General features: G+C 46.3%; 1 protein-coding gene across 2 annotated transcripts in view; it reads left to right on the top strand.

Annotated features, from left to right (window-relative positions):
* Positions 1-15823, top strand: part of SERINC5 (serine incorporator 5) — a 108750-nt gene that overhangs the window by 49109 nt on the left and 43818 nt on the right. For both annotated transcript variants that reach the window (XM_027552960.1, XM_027552961.1), the window contains exon 2: positions 4513-4674. In XM_027552960.1, the coding sequence (XP_027408761.1) occupies positions 4513-4674 (162 nt within the window). The remainder of the gene's footprint in view (positions 1-4512; positions 4675-15823) is intronic.

Here is a 15823-nt window from a genome sequence, read left to right as displayed (position 1 = left end):
TCACACCCCCTGCTAGAGTGGTACCTTCATCACACACACAGCTCTCCCACCAATCACACCCCCCACCAGAGTGGTACATTCATTACACAGCTCTCCCACTATTGAAACCCTCTGCCATAGTGGTACGTTAGGTACAACCAGTGATCTACGTGGACACTTCATTATCATCTAAAGTCCACCAAACATTAGGTTTCACTCTGGGTGTTGCACATTCTGCCTTTGTTTTTTCTACCTTTTCAGTAGAAAGTTTAAGTCCTTTGGAATCAGGAGTAACAAGACACATTCATCTCCAAGCTGGTGACAGCCCCAGAAGTTAGACTGGCTAGGAATTGATTTCTCCAGTTTTGAAGTTGTAGGTTTGGGGAGTGCCATGTATGCAGGTCAAGAAACAACAGAACTGGACATGGAACAATAGACTGGTTCCAATTGGGAAAGGAGTACGCCAAGGGTGTACATTATCACCCTGCTTATTTAACTTCTATGCAGAGTACATCATGTGAAATGCCAGGCTGGATGAAGCACAAGCTGGAATCAAGAATGCTGGGAGAAATATCAATAACCACAGGTATGCAGATGATACCACCCTTAGGCAAAAAGTGAAGAGGAACTAAAGAGCCTCTTGAAGGTGAAAGAGGAGAGTGAAAAAGCTGGCTTAAAATTCAACATTCAAAAAATGAAGCTCATAGCATCTGGTCCCATCACTTCATGGCAGTATGATGGGGAAACAATGGAAACAGTGACAGACTTTATTTTCTTGGGCTTCAAAATCACTGCAGATGGTGACTGCAGCCATGAAATTAAAAGACACTTGCTCTTTGAAAGAAAAGCTATGACAACCTAAATAGCATATTAAAAAGCAGAGACATTACTTTGCCAACAAAGGTCCGTCTAGTCAAAGCTATGGTTTTTCCAATACTCAAGTATGGGTGTGAGAGTTAGACTATAAAGAAAGCTGAGCACCGAAGAATTGGTGCTTTTGAACTGTGGTGCTGGAGAAGACTCTTGAGAATCCCTTGGACTGCAAGGAGATCCAGCCAGGCAATCCTAAAGGAAATCAGTTCTGAATACTCATTGGAAGGACTGATGCTGAAGCTCCAATACTTTGGCCGCCCGATGCGAAGAATGGACTCATTTGAAAAGACCCGGATGCTGGGAAAGATTGAAGGCAGGAGGAGAAGGGGACAACAGAGGACAAGATGGTTGGACAGCATCACGGACTCAATGGACATGAGTTTGAGCAAGCTCTGGGAGAAGGTGAAAGACAAGGAAGCCTGGCATGCTGCAGTCCATGGGGTCACAAAGAGTCAGACATGACTGAGCAACTGAACAACAAATCCCCGGAGTAATAAAGCTGTAAATGTCAGGGAATAAAAGATAAACCCATTTTATAAATTATACTCTTCCAGAAGGAAGGGGTAAGTCAGCAGGGTTGCGAGATTTTCCCTGATGCTAACATAACATTACTTTTATGGATGCTGTTTTGAATTTCCACTTCCATGTCGATGATAGCTTAAGAAAATGAGATGTAAGAGACGGGGGTTTGTTCTCTGGGTTGAGAAGATCTCCTGGAGGAGGGCATGGCAACCAACTCCAGTGTTCTTGCCTGGAGAATCTCACGGACAGAGGAGCCTGGCAGGCTACAGTCCGTGGGGTTGCAAAGAGTCGGATGTGACTGAAGTGACTTAGCATGCATGTAGTACACTTTCACTGTTTGTGATTGGCCTAGTTTTCTTTGATAAATAACTTGTAGGCCAGTAGAGCTCTGCTATTTGATTCTAATATTAGGTGTGTGTGTATGTATGTGCACACATCTATATCTGTCTATCTGTCTGTCTGTATGTGTGTGTGTATGTGGTGGTGGTTTAGTTGCTAAGTCGTATCTGACTCTTTTGTGACCCAATGGACTATAGCCCGCTGGCTGCTCTGTCCATAGGATTTCCCAGGCAAGAATACTGGAGTGGATTGCCATTTCCTCCTCTAGGGGACCCAGGGATCAAACTCACATCTCCTGCATTGCAGGTGGATTCTTTATCACTGGGCCACCAGGGAAACTCATATGTATATGCACATAAATACCATATACAGAGTGAAAGTGAAAAATAAGGAGAATTTTGTTGATTTTTTTTAAAAAATGCACAAAATGAGAGTTGCAATTTAAGTTTTCTTTAGGGCAAAATAAGGACTGTAGCCTGGGAGACAGCATTTCAGATAGTTCTGAGAACCTGCTCTGAGGAAGTGAGGGGAAGCTAGGATATATAGGAGCTTTGCAACAAAGGGCAGGCAGTCTGAATATCAGAAGATTACTATCCCCAGAAATTTGCTATGTATAGGGAGATGCAAGAGTTGGGTCTCATTGAAATTATTCCTTTGATATAGATCTCAGCTATTTGGGGCAAGTATCTTGTGTTTTCACATCCTGAGTTTCCTCAGAGCTCCTGGCTCACATGGAGACTGCAATTGCTGATGACTGTCACATACTGGTTTACTGATATGGCAGGAAATAGTTCCATTTTCCAACTAAAAAATTAGCTCTATACAATGATACATGACTTTAAAATGATAGGATTAAACCAATATGATTTTCTCTTCATTTTCCATAATCATATTCCTCTGTTACTATTTGTCTTTAAATGATCAATTAGGCTCACATTATATCTGCATCTGTTCATTTTTCCATCTGTGGAGACAGTAAGTGTAAAGGTTGATTCTGCTGTGGGTAAGTTCTGTCATGATATGTATCAACTGCTTCTAAATATTTCTTTTTCCATGTAGGATAAATATTTGATCACATTTGAATTTGAAATACAGTAAAACTGGTTATCTAAGACCATGGAGCTTAAAGAGTTAGCAACCAGTGAATGAGGCAGTTGGGAAGGAATTTGAGAGGCAGAGGAGGGAGGCAGGGCTGGGAGAGGAGCCAGCTAGGCCAGTGGGAGGAGAAAAGAGGGAGCTGCAAGGGAGAGAAAAGAAAAATTGGGGCATATGAGTGGAAAGGGATCAGTAAATCAAAGACAGAGACTGTGGATGAGTGAACTGTGAAGGCAGGTGGCCTGTAAGAACACCATAAAGGCAGCAGTGTTCGGGTTCCGCTGTGTAATCTGTTAGCTCAGCCCAGTAGAGTAGCTGATCTTGCAAAGCAGTGGCCCAGCCTTATGAGGCAAGAAGAGTCTTGAGGAAAATGACTTAGAAAACTGCATGTGAGATGGAAAGAGTGCATTAGGAAATTTCAAGTCATGAAATAGTGCAGAATGACAAAGGGCTTAAACAACAGCGATGTCATTAAGTAGACTAAATAATTTGGGAAATGTGTATGTTTCCAAGATCTGTCCTGATGATTACAGCCTGTTGTCATCTTACTCCCGTGATCTCTTCTTACCGTAAGTGATGTTTATAGTGTAGCCTTCTAATTGATGCTTGTTTTGAAGCCGTGCAAAACTCTGAACTTCCTGCTAAATCATGATTAAAAGATTGCATTGTTAGGTTTTTATATATAGTGTTAAAACACCTAGGTTTGGTGGTTATTTGTAGTTTATGGTAATCTCTTTTGTATTCTTCTCTATTTACTAAAGAGTAATTTCTCCCTAAAACCAGGTATGTCTGATTAGGTTATCCAAGAGACCAGCAGTACATTAAGTACTGTTAACACCCTTTACCCTAATATATGAGGAATCGGAGTCTTGAAAAGTAAGGAAACTTGCTTGGGGCTCATTGCTAATAGGTTACAGAGCCAGATCCCAAAACTAGGCTGGCTGAATACTTTGAGCTTTTAACAACACTGTGTTCTCTTGCCTGGTGCTTACTAAAAAATAGTTTCCTTTTAGGGCAGTGAAAATACTCTAATACTATAATGATGGATCAATATCATTGGACATTTATCTAAACCCGTTACATACAGGATACCATGTATGAACACCTTATGTTAACCATGGACTTGCTGTGATTTTGAGATGCCAGTGCAAGTTCATCCTTGGTAAAATTTTTTTAAAATGTACCATTCTGGTCAATGATATTGCTAGTGGGAGAGACTATACATGTGTGGGAACAGACTCATTAGCCTCAAGCCCACCCTTCCTGTGTGAATCTCTGAGAGGTGCCTGTGTCTTTTGTGCTTCCTGTTTGTGGTAATCCACACCCCGCTGCAGCCCCCGCCCCGACCCCCACCACGCCACACAGTTCGTTCTTTGGCTATGAGCTTCTTGGTTTTCCCGTCCTTCCCGCTTTACTTAGTTCTTCTTCTAGTTCTTGGCTTCTTGTGCTCTTCCCTGATTGTTTTTGTCTGAGTGACCACAGTGCTTCGGGGGAAGGGTGCCTTTTCTGCTTAGCTATTGGACATCTCCCAAGCCTCACCATGTTTATTAAAGACAATATCAGACCAATCCTGGCGACAGCTTTGTTCACACACATCCTATGGGTGGGACGCTTCGGAAGGATGGTAGCTCACCTGCAGAGGCCTGGGCTCAGTAGGTCTATAAAGGAGAGGCTCTGAGAAGACTCTCTGTGTTCCTTTCCTAGTTGGCCTGCTGCTGTGGGAACGCTGGCTGCTCCTACTGCTGTGGCCCGAAGGTCCGTCAGTCCCGGAGTACCCGCTTCATGTACGCGCTCTACTTCATCCTGGTCGTCATCATCTGCTGCATCATGATGTCCAACACCGTGGCCAACGAGATGAGGGAACACGTGAGTCAGCCCCTTCCACTCTGCCCATCGCCAGCAATGGTTAATGAGGGGGTGTGGGAAGCATTCAGTGCAGAGCATGGGGCCCAGCCACCCAGGGTGGTTTGGGGTTATACCTGCTCTTCCTGAGCCTTGCTGAAGTCTCTTCAATGCTTTCTCTCTAAGCGGGCAAACCCTTCCCCATCTTGATCTTTAGTGGTAGGTCAGATGCCTTCGGATGCTTTTGGTGGAGAAGATTGTGTGTGTTGTCTTAGCTTTGTTGATGGCTGTTCCTGATGGGATGTGTAGTCTTTCCCTGTAGACTTCTGTACTTTCCCCTTGTCCTAAGGATGACTGCCAGTGTCTCCAGTCACAGCTATTATATAAACACTTAACGTGACCAGTGTGGTAAAGCCCAGACCATCCCACACATAATGAGGAGTGGGCTAAAGGGCGGGTTTTACTTTTCTGGGCATGTCACTTGCAGGGTGGATGTTTCCAGGGTTGAAGGATGGATTTTCTTCCAGTCATTGCCTGGGCAGTATCTGGAAGGTATCCCTAGTATGTGATTCTGAGAGAGACACATATAGGACCTTTTTCTGGAATTTCCTCATAATGGGCCTGATGGTGGGGGGTTGAGTTGGGGATTCTGAGGGAGCCCAATAAATAATGCCATCCTTCCCTTCTCAGGTTCTGAATAAACTGACAAAAAATACTACAATGTCAGCAGGTAGATACAAACATCACTTTTATCCCCCAAAAGCTGGTATAAGACAGCATGACTCATATTTGCAAGGAAGTGGGCTTCCTACTACTGAACCCCAAAACGAGTCAGACTTAACTCACCTGGGGACCCCACCTGAGCCAGGGAACACTTCCTCTGCAGGGGCACATTTGCTGTAGGCGTGTTCTCTGGGGGCAGCTCTCCTCAGAGGGAACGGAGGAGAAGAAGAAAGGCTGACCAGCCAGACCCCATTTGCCCCACAGACTTAGCGCTTAGCACTGCATCTTCCAGGGACCCATACCCATCTTCCCTTGCTCAAAGGAGCAAGGTCAGACAGTGCCCTCCTGGAACCATGGAGATGGTGCCACCAGGAGCAACTCCCAAGGAAGTGTTTGTTCCCCCCAACCTTAGGCTGCAAGTGCAGACTATTTTAAATGTACTCAAGGGCTTCAGAAAAACCATTTTCTTAGATGTAGTTGTTATAGTCTTACCCATTAGTTAAGGTAGGCCCTTGGAAGTTTTCTGTAGGGTAAGGCTCTTATTACTGGTTGTATGGTCTGGAATATATTAGAACTAATGTCAAAATTTGTGAAATTTAGATTCTTCTCTGATTGCTTTAAACATGGATCTCTGCTCAATAAAGCCCTGCATTGGGAGCTATGGGGCCTTCAAACTTGAGAGAAAAGGAGCTTATAACTCAGAAGGCTGGTATAAAGTCTCCTGAGGCTTAAAACCAGGTAGAGACTTGGGTTAGTGGCGCGGCGGGCGGCGCGGATAGCCGAGGCGGACGCCGGCTTCCGCCGCCAATAAAAAAATAAAAAATAAAAAAAAATAAAACCAGGTAGAAATTGTGCCATATGAGAGGATACCTGAAGTGCTGTGAAGTTAGGCAGCAGGGAGACCAAGGGCCAAGGCTGCCTTGCTTGACTGCACCAGGTCCTGCTATATCTCAGGTGAGACCAAGGGCCGAGGCTGCCTTGTTTGACTACACCAGGTCCTGCTATATCTCAGGTGCGTTTGCCACTCATCTCTTCCTCTTACCATGGCTTAATCTTGAATGTTTGTGATAAGAAGTTTGAGAGGAGGAATATGTGAAACAGTAGATGTAACTCTTACTTTGATTACCTCTGCTTTTCAGGTAACTTAATGTTCTCCTTTTAAATGAACAGGCATTGGCTTAGGGGCCCCGCGTGTCACTCTGGGAGAAATTGCCAGTGTGTCCATGGGACGCTTAAGAAACTTTCAGTCTCTGTAAATTAGGCTTTGGATCTCAGAAACACAATCTCTTTAGAGAGAAACCCATCAGAAATGTTACTGGAGGTAAAGCTAATTTGGGAACGAAGGGACATATTTTAGGATGTGAGTTTAATAATAATAATTTGTAACATTTGATTGCCATCCAAGTAACCTACCTCATGGAACAGTCCTCAACAACTCCAGCCAGTATTTATGGCTTCTGGCTGTTTGCAGAACATTTAAGAAACAGAAGATTTGGTTGTTTTTTTTTGTTTTTTTTTTAAGAAAAAAAAATGGGAGTGAGAAACAGAAGGTGCTGACCGATGTTGCTAGGGAAGGCTTCATGAAAGCCGTGACTCGTGTGATGAGTGTTTCAGTTGCTAATATCTGTTGGGTGATACCATGTGCCAGGTTTTATTTTAAGCATTTTACCTGAATCATTTCAGTTCATCACTACTGTACTCAACCTGAGCAACAGGTCCTGCCACTCTCCCTGCTCTACAGATGAAGAAACTGAGGCTTGGAGTCACTTACGTACCTTGCCCAAGGTCTCCATCTCCAAGTGGTGGAGCTGGGATTTGAACCTAGGCTGACTGAGTTCTTAGTGACTAGGCTCCGTGGGAAGAACAAGGACAAGACATGTGTAGAAGGACAGGGAGGAGACATGGGCAGGTAAAGTGACTTGTAGGAATTTCAGGGCTAAGGTGAGGCATTTGGCTATGGTCTCATGGCAAATGGGAAGCCATTATAGATTCTTGAGTAGGAGGCTGTTGCCATAGAAACAGGCTGGGCTACTTAGGGAGGCGGGGGCAGCAGTGGTGTGTGTGCAGAGCAGAGGGTGGAGGAAGGGAAGGAAGGAGGGAAGAGGCAACCCTGACTCCTCACAGAGGCTCTTATAAATGTTTCTGTGCTTGTTCCCTGAATGTACTTATTTGAAAATGGTTTGGCTGGGCTTTCTGCATAGGGAATGAGGCTCCCGTGGGTGAAACCAACCTTTTTCCATCTCTGAAGCCTCACAGGGTTGGCCGGCTAGCTGGTCACAAAGTCAGTTTGTTTCTTGGCCAATGGAATAGAGGCTGACTTCATCCTCAGGCCTTGCTTGAGGGCAGGCGCTGAAAGGTCCCCTTGTGGGGACACACACTAGGCTTTGCCACAGTCCTTGCCCTCTCTTAGCTGGCCTGTGGAGATGTCGGAGGATGTGAGAGAAAGAGGGGAAAGCACGTATCCTTTCCCCAGTCCGGATGGGAGCGTGTAATTGCCTCCCACCCAGCAGCCCTGCCTTGGTGCGCAACGGCCAGGGCTCTGTCCAGAGCCTCGCAGGCCTCTGGTGTGAGGGTGAAGGGCACCGGGCAGCACCTTTTCCATTATTTTCAGTTTTCGCCTTGGCTGCAGAGCATGGTGGGTGTTGAAATCCGAGCAAGAGGGAGCTGCCAAGAGCTGCTGGGCCAGACCTCGTCCTTCCTCTTCTCACTGTTTCTGCAGACCTGTGGAAGTTTTGTAATCGAATCCTGCTGACCCTCAAAGTCAGATTCCCTGGGGGGTTCTCAGGCCCTTTGCTGGATCCGCAGGTTGGGAAGTCTGTTGTGGGGTCTGGAGCTTCTGCAACAGTGCGAGAACTTCTCGGGTATAATTGTTCTCCAGTTTGTGGAGGACTCGCCAAAGGGCTCTTGGGTGGGGCTAATGGCGACCTCCTCCTCGAGGACGAATGCCACGTGCCACGCCTCCCAGGACTGCTGCTGCTCGTGCCCTGGCCCTGCGGCAGGCCGCTGCTGACCCGAGCCTCCGCAGAAGGCCCTCAGACGCAGGCAGGTCTGGGTCAGTCTCTTGTGGGGTCACTGCTCCTTTCCCTGGGTCCTGGTGCACACAAGGTTGGTGTGTGCCCTCCTAGAGTCTCTGGTGGATATGAAGTTTGATTTTAGACGTGACTATGCCCCTCCTCCCATCTTGCTGGGGCTTCTCCTTTGCCCTTGGTTATGGGTTATCTTTTTGGTGGGTTGCCACATTTTCCTGTCAATGGTCGTTCAGTAGCGAGTCGCGATCTTGGTGTTCTCCCAGGAGATGAGTGCACGTCCTCCCTTCTCCCCGTCAGGAACCTCCTCTTTCTCATGAGCACTCTGATTCTGCCGTGCTGGTTGACCTGGGTGTGATTTCTGTCTTCTCCTGTGAGCATTTTTCCCATCTCAAAACGTACCATCCGTTTTATTGCAAGTCATCGTTGTCAGTAGCTGTGTAATTCACTCAGAAATAGTCTTGAGACACTTGATGCCTGTGGGGATTAAAGACCCAGTTTAGAACGTAGGAGAACAACTTCAAAATGGGTGAGAGATGTAAGCCTTCTGCCCGGCACCACCAAATCAAGATGCAGCTTCTCTGTGGAGGGATGCTGACCCTGAGGTTTGCGCATCCTGGGAAACTGTGCAAAGGAAGGCTGTTCTTGTTTCTGGTGGGGTAGGAGCTCTGAAGACTAAGCCAGTGCTGGAAAAGGGAGGACAGGGCATATATGGCCCTTGGGGCTGCCTCCCTGTGAGCTGTGTGCCAGGTCCAGGCAGGAAGAGCCTGCAGGCCCCTGCACTGAAGCGTCTCAGATCCGTCTCCTCCAACCCGTGTTCACTTAGTCCCCAGGCTGACTCATTGATGGGGTGGTAGGTGGTGCCTGAGATGGCTGAACCTTTGTGTCTTACTTTTTTTTCAGAGCCAAAACACATCTTCCATGTTGTGGAAGACCGGTGTTTGTGTTGTTGTAGTGTGTGTGGGTTTGCTTGAAATTTAAAATTTGAAGAATCATTCCTTGTATTGAGAGGAGAAGCTACTATGATCTTTGGTTTTGATAGCAGTGGTTTTCTTGGTCCCTTCCTTTGTTGTAAAAAGTGTTAACATTTTATAGTCTTACTTGATCTCTTTTGGAGACATGTTTTGCTTTATATACATGACTTTCTGCTGGTGAGTTTAGGTCATTTTCCTCTGAGTAGGAATGTGAAATTGCATCCTTCCTATGATTGGATGAAAAGAGCATTTTGGTTCTTTTCAGCACAGGATGATAATGTAGGCAGAAAAGGAAGGCTGGATGAGAGCCCAGAGGTGAGGGGCTGCCTCGGGCTGCAGTTCCTCAGTGTCTTAAAAGCAGCTTCTGAATCCCATTCTTTCCCTGGACTTGAGAAAAGCCAGCCCCAGCCCCACCCATTAGCCAGGGCCACACCCAGAGATTTCAGGTGCCCCCGAAAACCTCCTAGCCCAGGAATTGTTCGTTGGTTTACAAGCTTTTCTTGTTTGGCCTGCAGATTTTTTTTGTAATGTGCAGTTGGCTGCCTTTAGAGGGCCAAGCATGCTAGCTCACTACAGGCCCCGTCGCTGGATGCTTACCTCCATCCTTACTTCTTGTTCCCAAGAAAGGCATTTGGATGTGCATCTCCAGAAACAGCTTAAGCTCTGAGTTTACGAGTTTGTGAAAGGCTTGTATGTATCAGAATGGACCCCAGGCTCGTTGCCCAGCCTGACGAGGAGAGAGGTTGCTGAGTGTGCTCAGTGGTCTGTGCGCACAGGCCCAGGCTGGACCCGAGAAGCCCCTTCCTGCCGTGGCTGGTCTGCCCTTGACTTGCTGGAACCTGACGGTTTTATCCAAGGAGCCATTTAGAAATTGTCCTCGTCACTTTGGTCCAGTGGACTCAGTGGGCTGCTCAGTCTCAGGACCAGTGTGGGGTGGAAGTGGGACACTGATGGGATCTGAATCTGGCCCCCTTTTCAGTTACACTTACAGGTTACAGGTTATGACTGTAACCTGGGAGTGTAACCACCTTAAACGAATTTTAAGTATATGTTCTAATCACGATTTCTACAGTTATTATGCAGTGTAAATTTGCTAGGGAAGGGGAACAGGGATGGATTGTTGAGGCTGCCAGCTATGGATTTAGGCCCTTGGAATGGAGATAACAGGATGGGCTTAAAGGATTTTTCTCTATTTATTCAGAAAATCCAGTCTCTCTCAACACATCCCTAGAGGTGATATATAAATTATCTTTGGCCTGTATTTCCCAGTCATTTTCACCGTTCATTAGAAGGAGAAGAGGATGTGTTAATGGGAAATTCATGTATATTAGCTTTATTAGCATAAGATTATTTGGAAGTAGATGGATGAAAATGAAATAAAGAAGTACTATTTATAGCCAGGCTTGTTCCAAGCCACATCCGTATCTGGAGATTCCCCCCTCCCCCCAGCCTCACCCCGGGCAGTGAAGAGGTCACGTCCTGGCGTGATCCTTTCCCTGAGGCGGTGCTTTCATTTCTGGCTTTGGTTATTCACATCCTAACTGGTCTGCTGGTTGAGGCACGGTTTTCTCAGGACAGGCCCGGGATCCTGATAGATCATCCTCCCCACTTTTTCCAGGTCCAGTGCTGACCACATACTTCCCCACAAAGGTCATAAAGTGTTGGGTTTCCAGTCTGCTGTCAGACAGTCCTGCTTCAGCCCCCCGAGGCTTCCTGATGTCACATTCCAGTTCTCTTATTTAGACTTGGATTGCCCTCCTGTCCCCGGCTTCGCAAGTTCACTTCCCTCAGACTTCGTTCTCTAGATTAACTATCCCCATGGGCGACCTGAGGATGTTGTTGGAACTTGTTTTTCTCCCAGATGGTACTCCATTTTCAAATTCCGGAGTCCCCACAGGCTGTAGAGGAACACAGAAGCTACATGCCTCAGAGAAAAACTTAGATTTCAGAATGCTCTTCTGAGTACACCTGTGGTCAGTTCAGTGACGTTTAGCCAGCTTTGGTGGTTCCTAGAGTTGACAGAGCTTTGATCCACTATGTTAGAGATGCTGAAATTCAGTAATGAGCTGTTCTACTTTTTATGTGTAACCTGCATTATTAGGAATATAAAAGCATTAGGGATAGTATTGTTTTGGGGAAAGCCCTCCTGTGCCTGGTCCCTTGCTAGTCATAGGGGATTAAAAAAAAAAACAACAACATGAAACAAAGTTACTAGGTAAAGAACCTAGTTAAAAAGATAATCAGTTCAGTTCAATCGCTCAGTCGTGTCCGACTCTTTGCGACCCCATGAATCGCAGCACGCCAGGCCTCCCTGTCCATCACCAACTCCCGGAGTTCACCCAGACTCACGTCCATCGAGTCAGTGATGCCATCCAGCCATCTCATCCTCTGTCGTCCCCTTCTCCTCTTGCCCCCAATCCCTCCCAGCATTAGAGTCTTTTCCAATGAGTCAGCTCTTCACATGAGGTGGCCAAAGTACTGGAGTTTCAGCTTCAGCATCATTCCTTCCAAAGAAATCCTAGGGCTGATCTCCTTCAGAATGGACTGGCTGGATCTCCTTGCAGTCCAAGGGACTCTCAAGAGTCTTCTCCAACACCACAGTTCAAAAGCATCAATTCTTCAGCGCCCAGCTTTCTTTATAGTCCAACTCTCACATCCATACGTGACCACTGGAAAAACCATAGCCTTGACAAGACAGACCTTTGTTGGCAAAGTAATGTCTCTGCTTTTCAGTATGCTATCTAGGTTGGTCATAACTTTTCTTCCAAGGAGTAAGCGTCTTTTAATTTCATGGGTGCAGTCACCATCTGCAGTGATTTTGGAGCCCAAAAAGATAAAGTCTGACACTGTTTCCACTGTTTCCCCATCTATTTGCCCTGAAGTGATGGGACCAGATGCCATGATCTTCGTTTTCTGAATGTTGAGCTTTAAGCCAACTTTTTCACTCTCCTCTTTCACTTTCATCAAGAGGCTTTGATGGGGGAAAAAAAAAGGGTGCAGCTTCTATTTATGTCTTCTCCCCAGTGAAGAGACAGCATTTACTATGTGGTGTTACATGTTACACAGAGAAAATATTGCCCTCTTTTGACAGTATAATTTGAGTAAAACATTGTTTCACAGTGGCAGAATCTTCCATTATAATCCTAACCAGTCTCCTCTTTTGACAGATGAGAGGGGTGGCGCAGGGCAGTGAGGTGGCTTGTCCAGGGCGTGACACCAGGTAGCGCTGGATGAGGGCCCGGGACCGCTGGACCCCCGCTGGGGTGCCTCGCTGGCCTATTCAGCCGGGTCTGGTTGTTGCTGAGACGTTCACAGGAGCGGCAGGAGAAGCCTTAGCAAACACCCTTCCTCATGATTCCTGACCTTCCTTCTGGGCTTATGACGAGGGAGAAGCATTTCCTCTGGAAAACATGGGCCTCAGCAGCTTCCTTAGCTCACCTTCCCCACCAGCCTCTTTCCCTCCTGAGAGCCAGCAGCTGGGCTCCAGGGACGCCAGTTAGTTTGAAGTAGAAAATAAGGGCGACCGCAAATGTACTATTTACTTACGCGGTGGCTTCGCATGTGAAACAGAGCCCGCCTTCAAGTTGTGTTTGGTGTGACCATCTTTTCAAAGTAAACAGCAGCAGTGAAAAATACTCTGCTCTGGTCACAAACACCATGTAATTTGTCCCAGCACAGCATGACAGGTATTCATGCTCAGGCTGGGAAGTCTGGCTCTTGCTCTGATTTGGGTCTTTCCTGGTTGAATGTTAACAGAACCTTGTTCCTGAGACCTTGCAACAGGTGTTGCTGTAGCGTATTCAGGTTATAGGGAGCAGAACTCTATGGTCTCAGCTGGTATTTTCTGTTTTGTGTTAGAACAAGTGTTGACTTAGTACCCCCCGGCCCACCCCTCCAAAAAAAATGGCTGACCCAGTTATCTGATTCTGGAGTTTTTTTATTTTTTAAATTCAGCTGAGATAGAATGCTTTCCGAAAGTCTTCCTTCTGAACAGCTGCCGAGTTCATTGTACGGCTGTTGTTCCTTATATGTGTCCAGCAGATCAGCCAGCATGTTTCTGAGGTTTAAGGTTGGTCTGGGCCATTGAACTTCAAGTTCTCTGTAGAATACAGAGGGGGATTTCTCACTGTGGCCTGATCAGAGTTAGCCAGGGGTGTGTTGGCAGTGAGATTCCATCTCTTAAATCTTCTGGGTCCCCTCCACTCTCAGTTGGGTGACTCTGGGGACACATGTTTCCAAACAGTTTTATCTTCGGTCCACCTTGCATCCAGACGTAACACCACCCGAAGAAGACCATTCCTGTGGTCCCCCTCCACATCCGTCGCTTCTTTCGTGGCTCAGGCCCCAGCCTTCAGTACTCAGTGAATGCGGAGAAATGATGGTGGGAAGCAGGCTGGTTCTGCAGGCAGTGATCTGAACTAACGTGAAACCCTGCTGAGAGCCTTTTTGAGTCTGAACCAAAGACAAAGAGGTTTGACCCTTGTCCAGTAATAATGAGCTCCCCAGGAGCCAGAAAACAAGAAACAATAGCTATTGTCCTTTGTCTGGAGGATCCATTATCCAGAAGCTTTGGGGGAGCATCGGATGTTAATAGGATCTCCGTTTCAGGGTGCATCTCACTGTGGGCGAGGGCGATGAGATGTGAGAACTGAAGTTTTCCTAACCCTTTTTTTCTGTCATCATCAAAAGCGTCTGTTAAGCAACAATCTGCAGAGGCCTTGACGCTCTCTACAGATAAACGGGACAGACAGGGTCTTATGGCTGGAAACAGCTCTGTTGTGACGGGGCCAGAGGCACAGACAAATGGCACAACATTAACAGTAGCCTCGGATTGCGGTGAGCAGCAAACGTAAATATTGTGAATAGTTGAGTCTTGATAACCGTTTAAAAGACTGATCGTGTTACTTGGTTAAACTGTGATCTGAGTTCTTGTTTTTTAAAAAAATCTTTTAAGTCACGTAATTGATTCCTTCCTCCCTCCCTCCCTTCTTTCCTGCCCATGTGAGTGCCAAGCACTGTGCCAGGTGCATGGGATGCGGGCGTGAGAACGGGGCCTCCTTATGCACTTTCCGTGTGTGAGGAAGGCGCCCCAGCATCAGGCCACATGTGTGCGTGGTTGTGTTTGAAAGTTAAAAATATCTGAATTCCATTAGTGATTATTGGAGATGGTGGTGTCAGCTTAGCGCTCCCTTCTGTTGACCTCTGGGGTCACATCAGAACTCAGGAATGCTTTCTCCCTATCCTTTTGTGGGAGAACTGGAAGTCTAGGTGAGGTGGGAGGTTTGTAAAAGGGCTTAGAGTGTTTTGCCCTCTAAAGCAGGGTTGAGCTTAATCACAAAGAGGGGTTGGGTATTTGAGGGAGGTGGGGGGCAGGGGAAGGCGAGGTTGTGGTTTTTAAATTTTAGTGAAGCTGTTTCTACAGTCTTAAAATTAAGTCTAAAATTATGTCTTGCAACACGCCGGCTTTCATCAGTGTGGGTTTTATTTTTGGTTCCACAAGTCGTGTTTGTATAACAGATGTGAGGGTTTTTGTTTTTTTTTTTTCCTACTATGTGGGCTTCTGACCCACAGAAAAAAAGCTCTGAACTCAAAGACATGTCCTCCACCACCCCTTCCACAAAGCTTTTTTTTTTTTTTGTAGACAGACAAATTAAACCCTTAAGCTGTAGCCCTGAAAATAGCATATGGCAGATGAACAATTTAATTCACTTAAAGCACCAAGTTCCATTTGGGGGGCAGCAGGGTGTGCTCTGGAGAAGGCAGGACACTCGGGAGAACCGAAGGCAATTGATCACGACCAGTTGAGCTGACTGCCTGTCTGCTGTTCCTTTGACTGTTGATCTGTAGAGTAAGTCATCACCAGTTGTCATTTGCCTTTGAGATGCTAATTTACACTTCAGCAGTTAGCACAGCTCCTCAGCTCTACTTCCTGGTCCTGGGCTGGGCAAACCTTTCCTGTAAAGAGCCAGCTAGTAAACATTTCAGCTATGAAGGCCCTGTGGTCCTTAGCAACTACTCAACTCTGCAGCCAAAACAAAATACCTACAAATGAGCATGGCTGTGTTCCAATAAAACTTTATTTACATAAACAGGAGCTGCCTGGTTCTGACCCACAGGCTTTCCTTTGCTGTGCTGGCCCATGGTTGACCTCAGTGGCCCGGTTTGTGTCCTACGCAGTTCTTCTCCTCTTTCCCTAAAGGGGAAACTTGAATGGGCTAAACTTTGTGCTGAGGGTCCTGGAGCTCCTGATTAAGTTGCAGATACCAGGCTGTATGAGCCATGTTCTGGGTTGACTAGGCAAGAACAACACAGCAATAAATTTAGTGAGACACAGTGAACAGCATGATGTTTTCACTCGTGACGGATTTATTCATCCTGGCCTTTTGAGATACATGGTAAATCATTTACAGGTTAAAAAATAATAATAATCAGCCCTTCTTTCTATGTAGC

The sequence above is a fragment of the Bos indicus x Bos taurus genome, chromosome 10, assembly GCF_003369695.1.
Source record: "Bos indicus x Bos taurus breed Angus x Brahman F1 hybrid chromosome 10, Bos_hybrid_MaternalHap_v2.0, whole genome shotgun sequence".
Taxonomy (NCBI): domain Eukaryota; kingdom Metazoa; phylum Chordata; class Mammalia; order Artiodactyla; family Bovidae; genus Bos; species Bos indicus x Bos taurus.
Note: the sequence above shows the minus strand (reverse complement) of the source record. Positions and strands in the feature narration are given on the sequence as shown.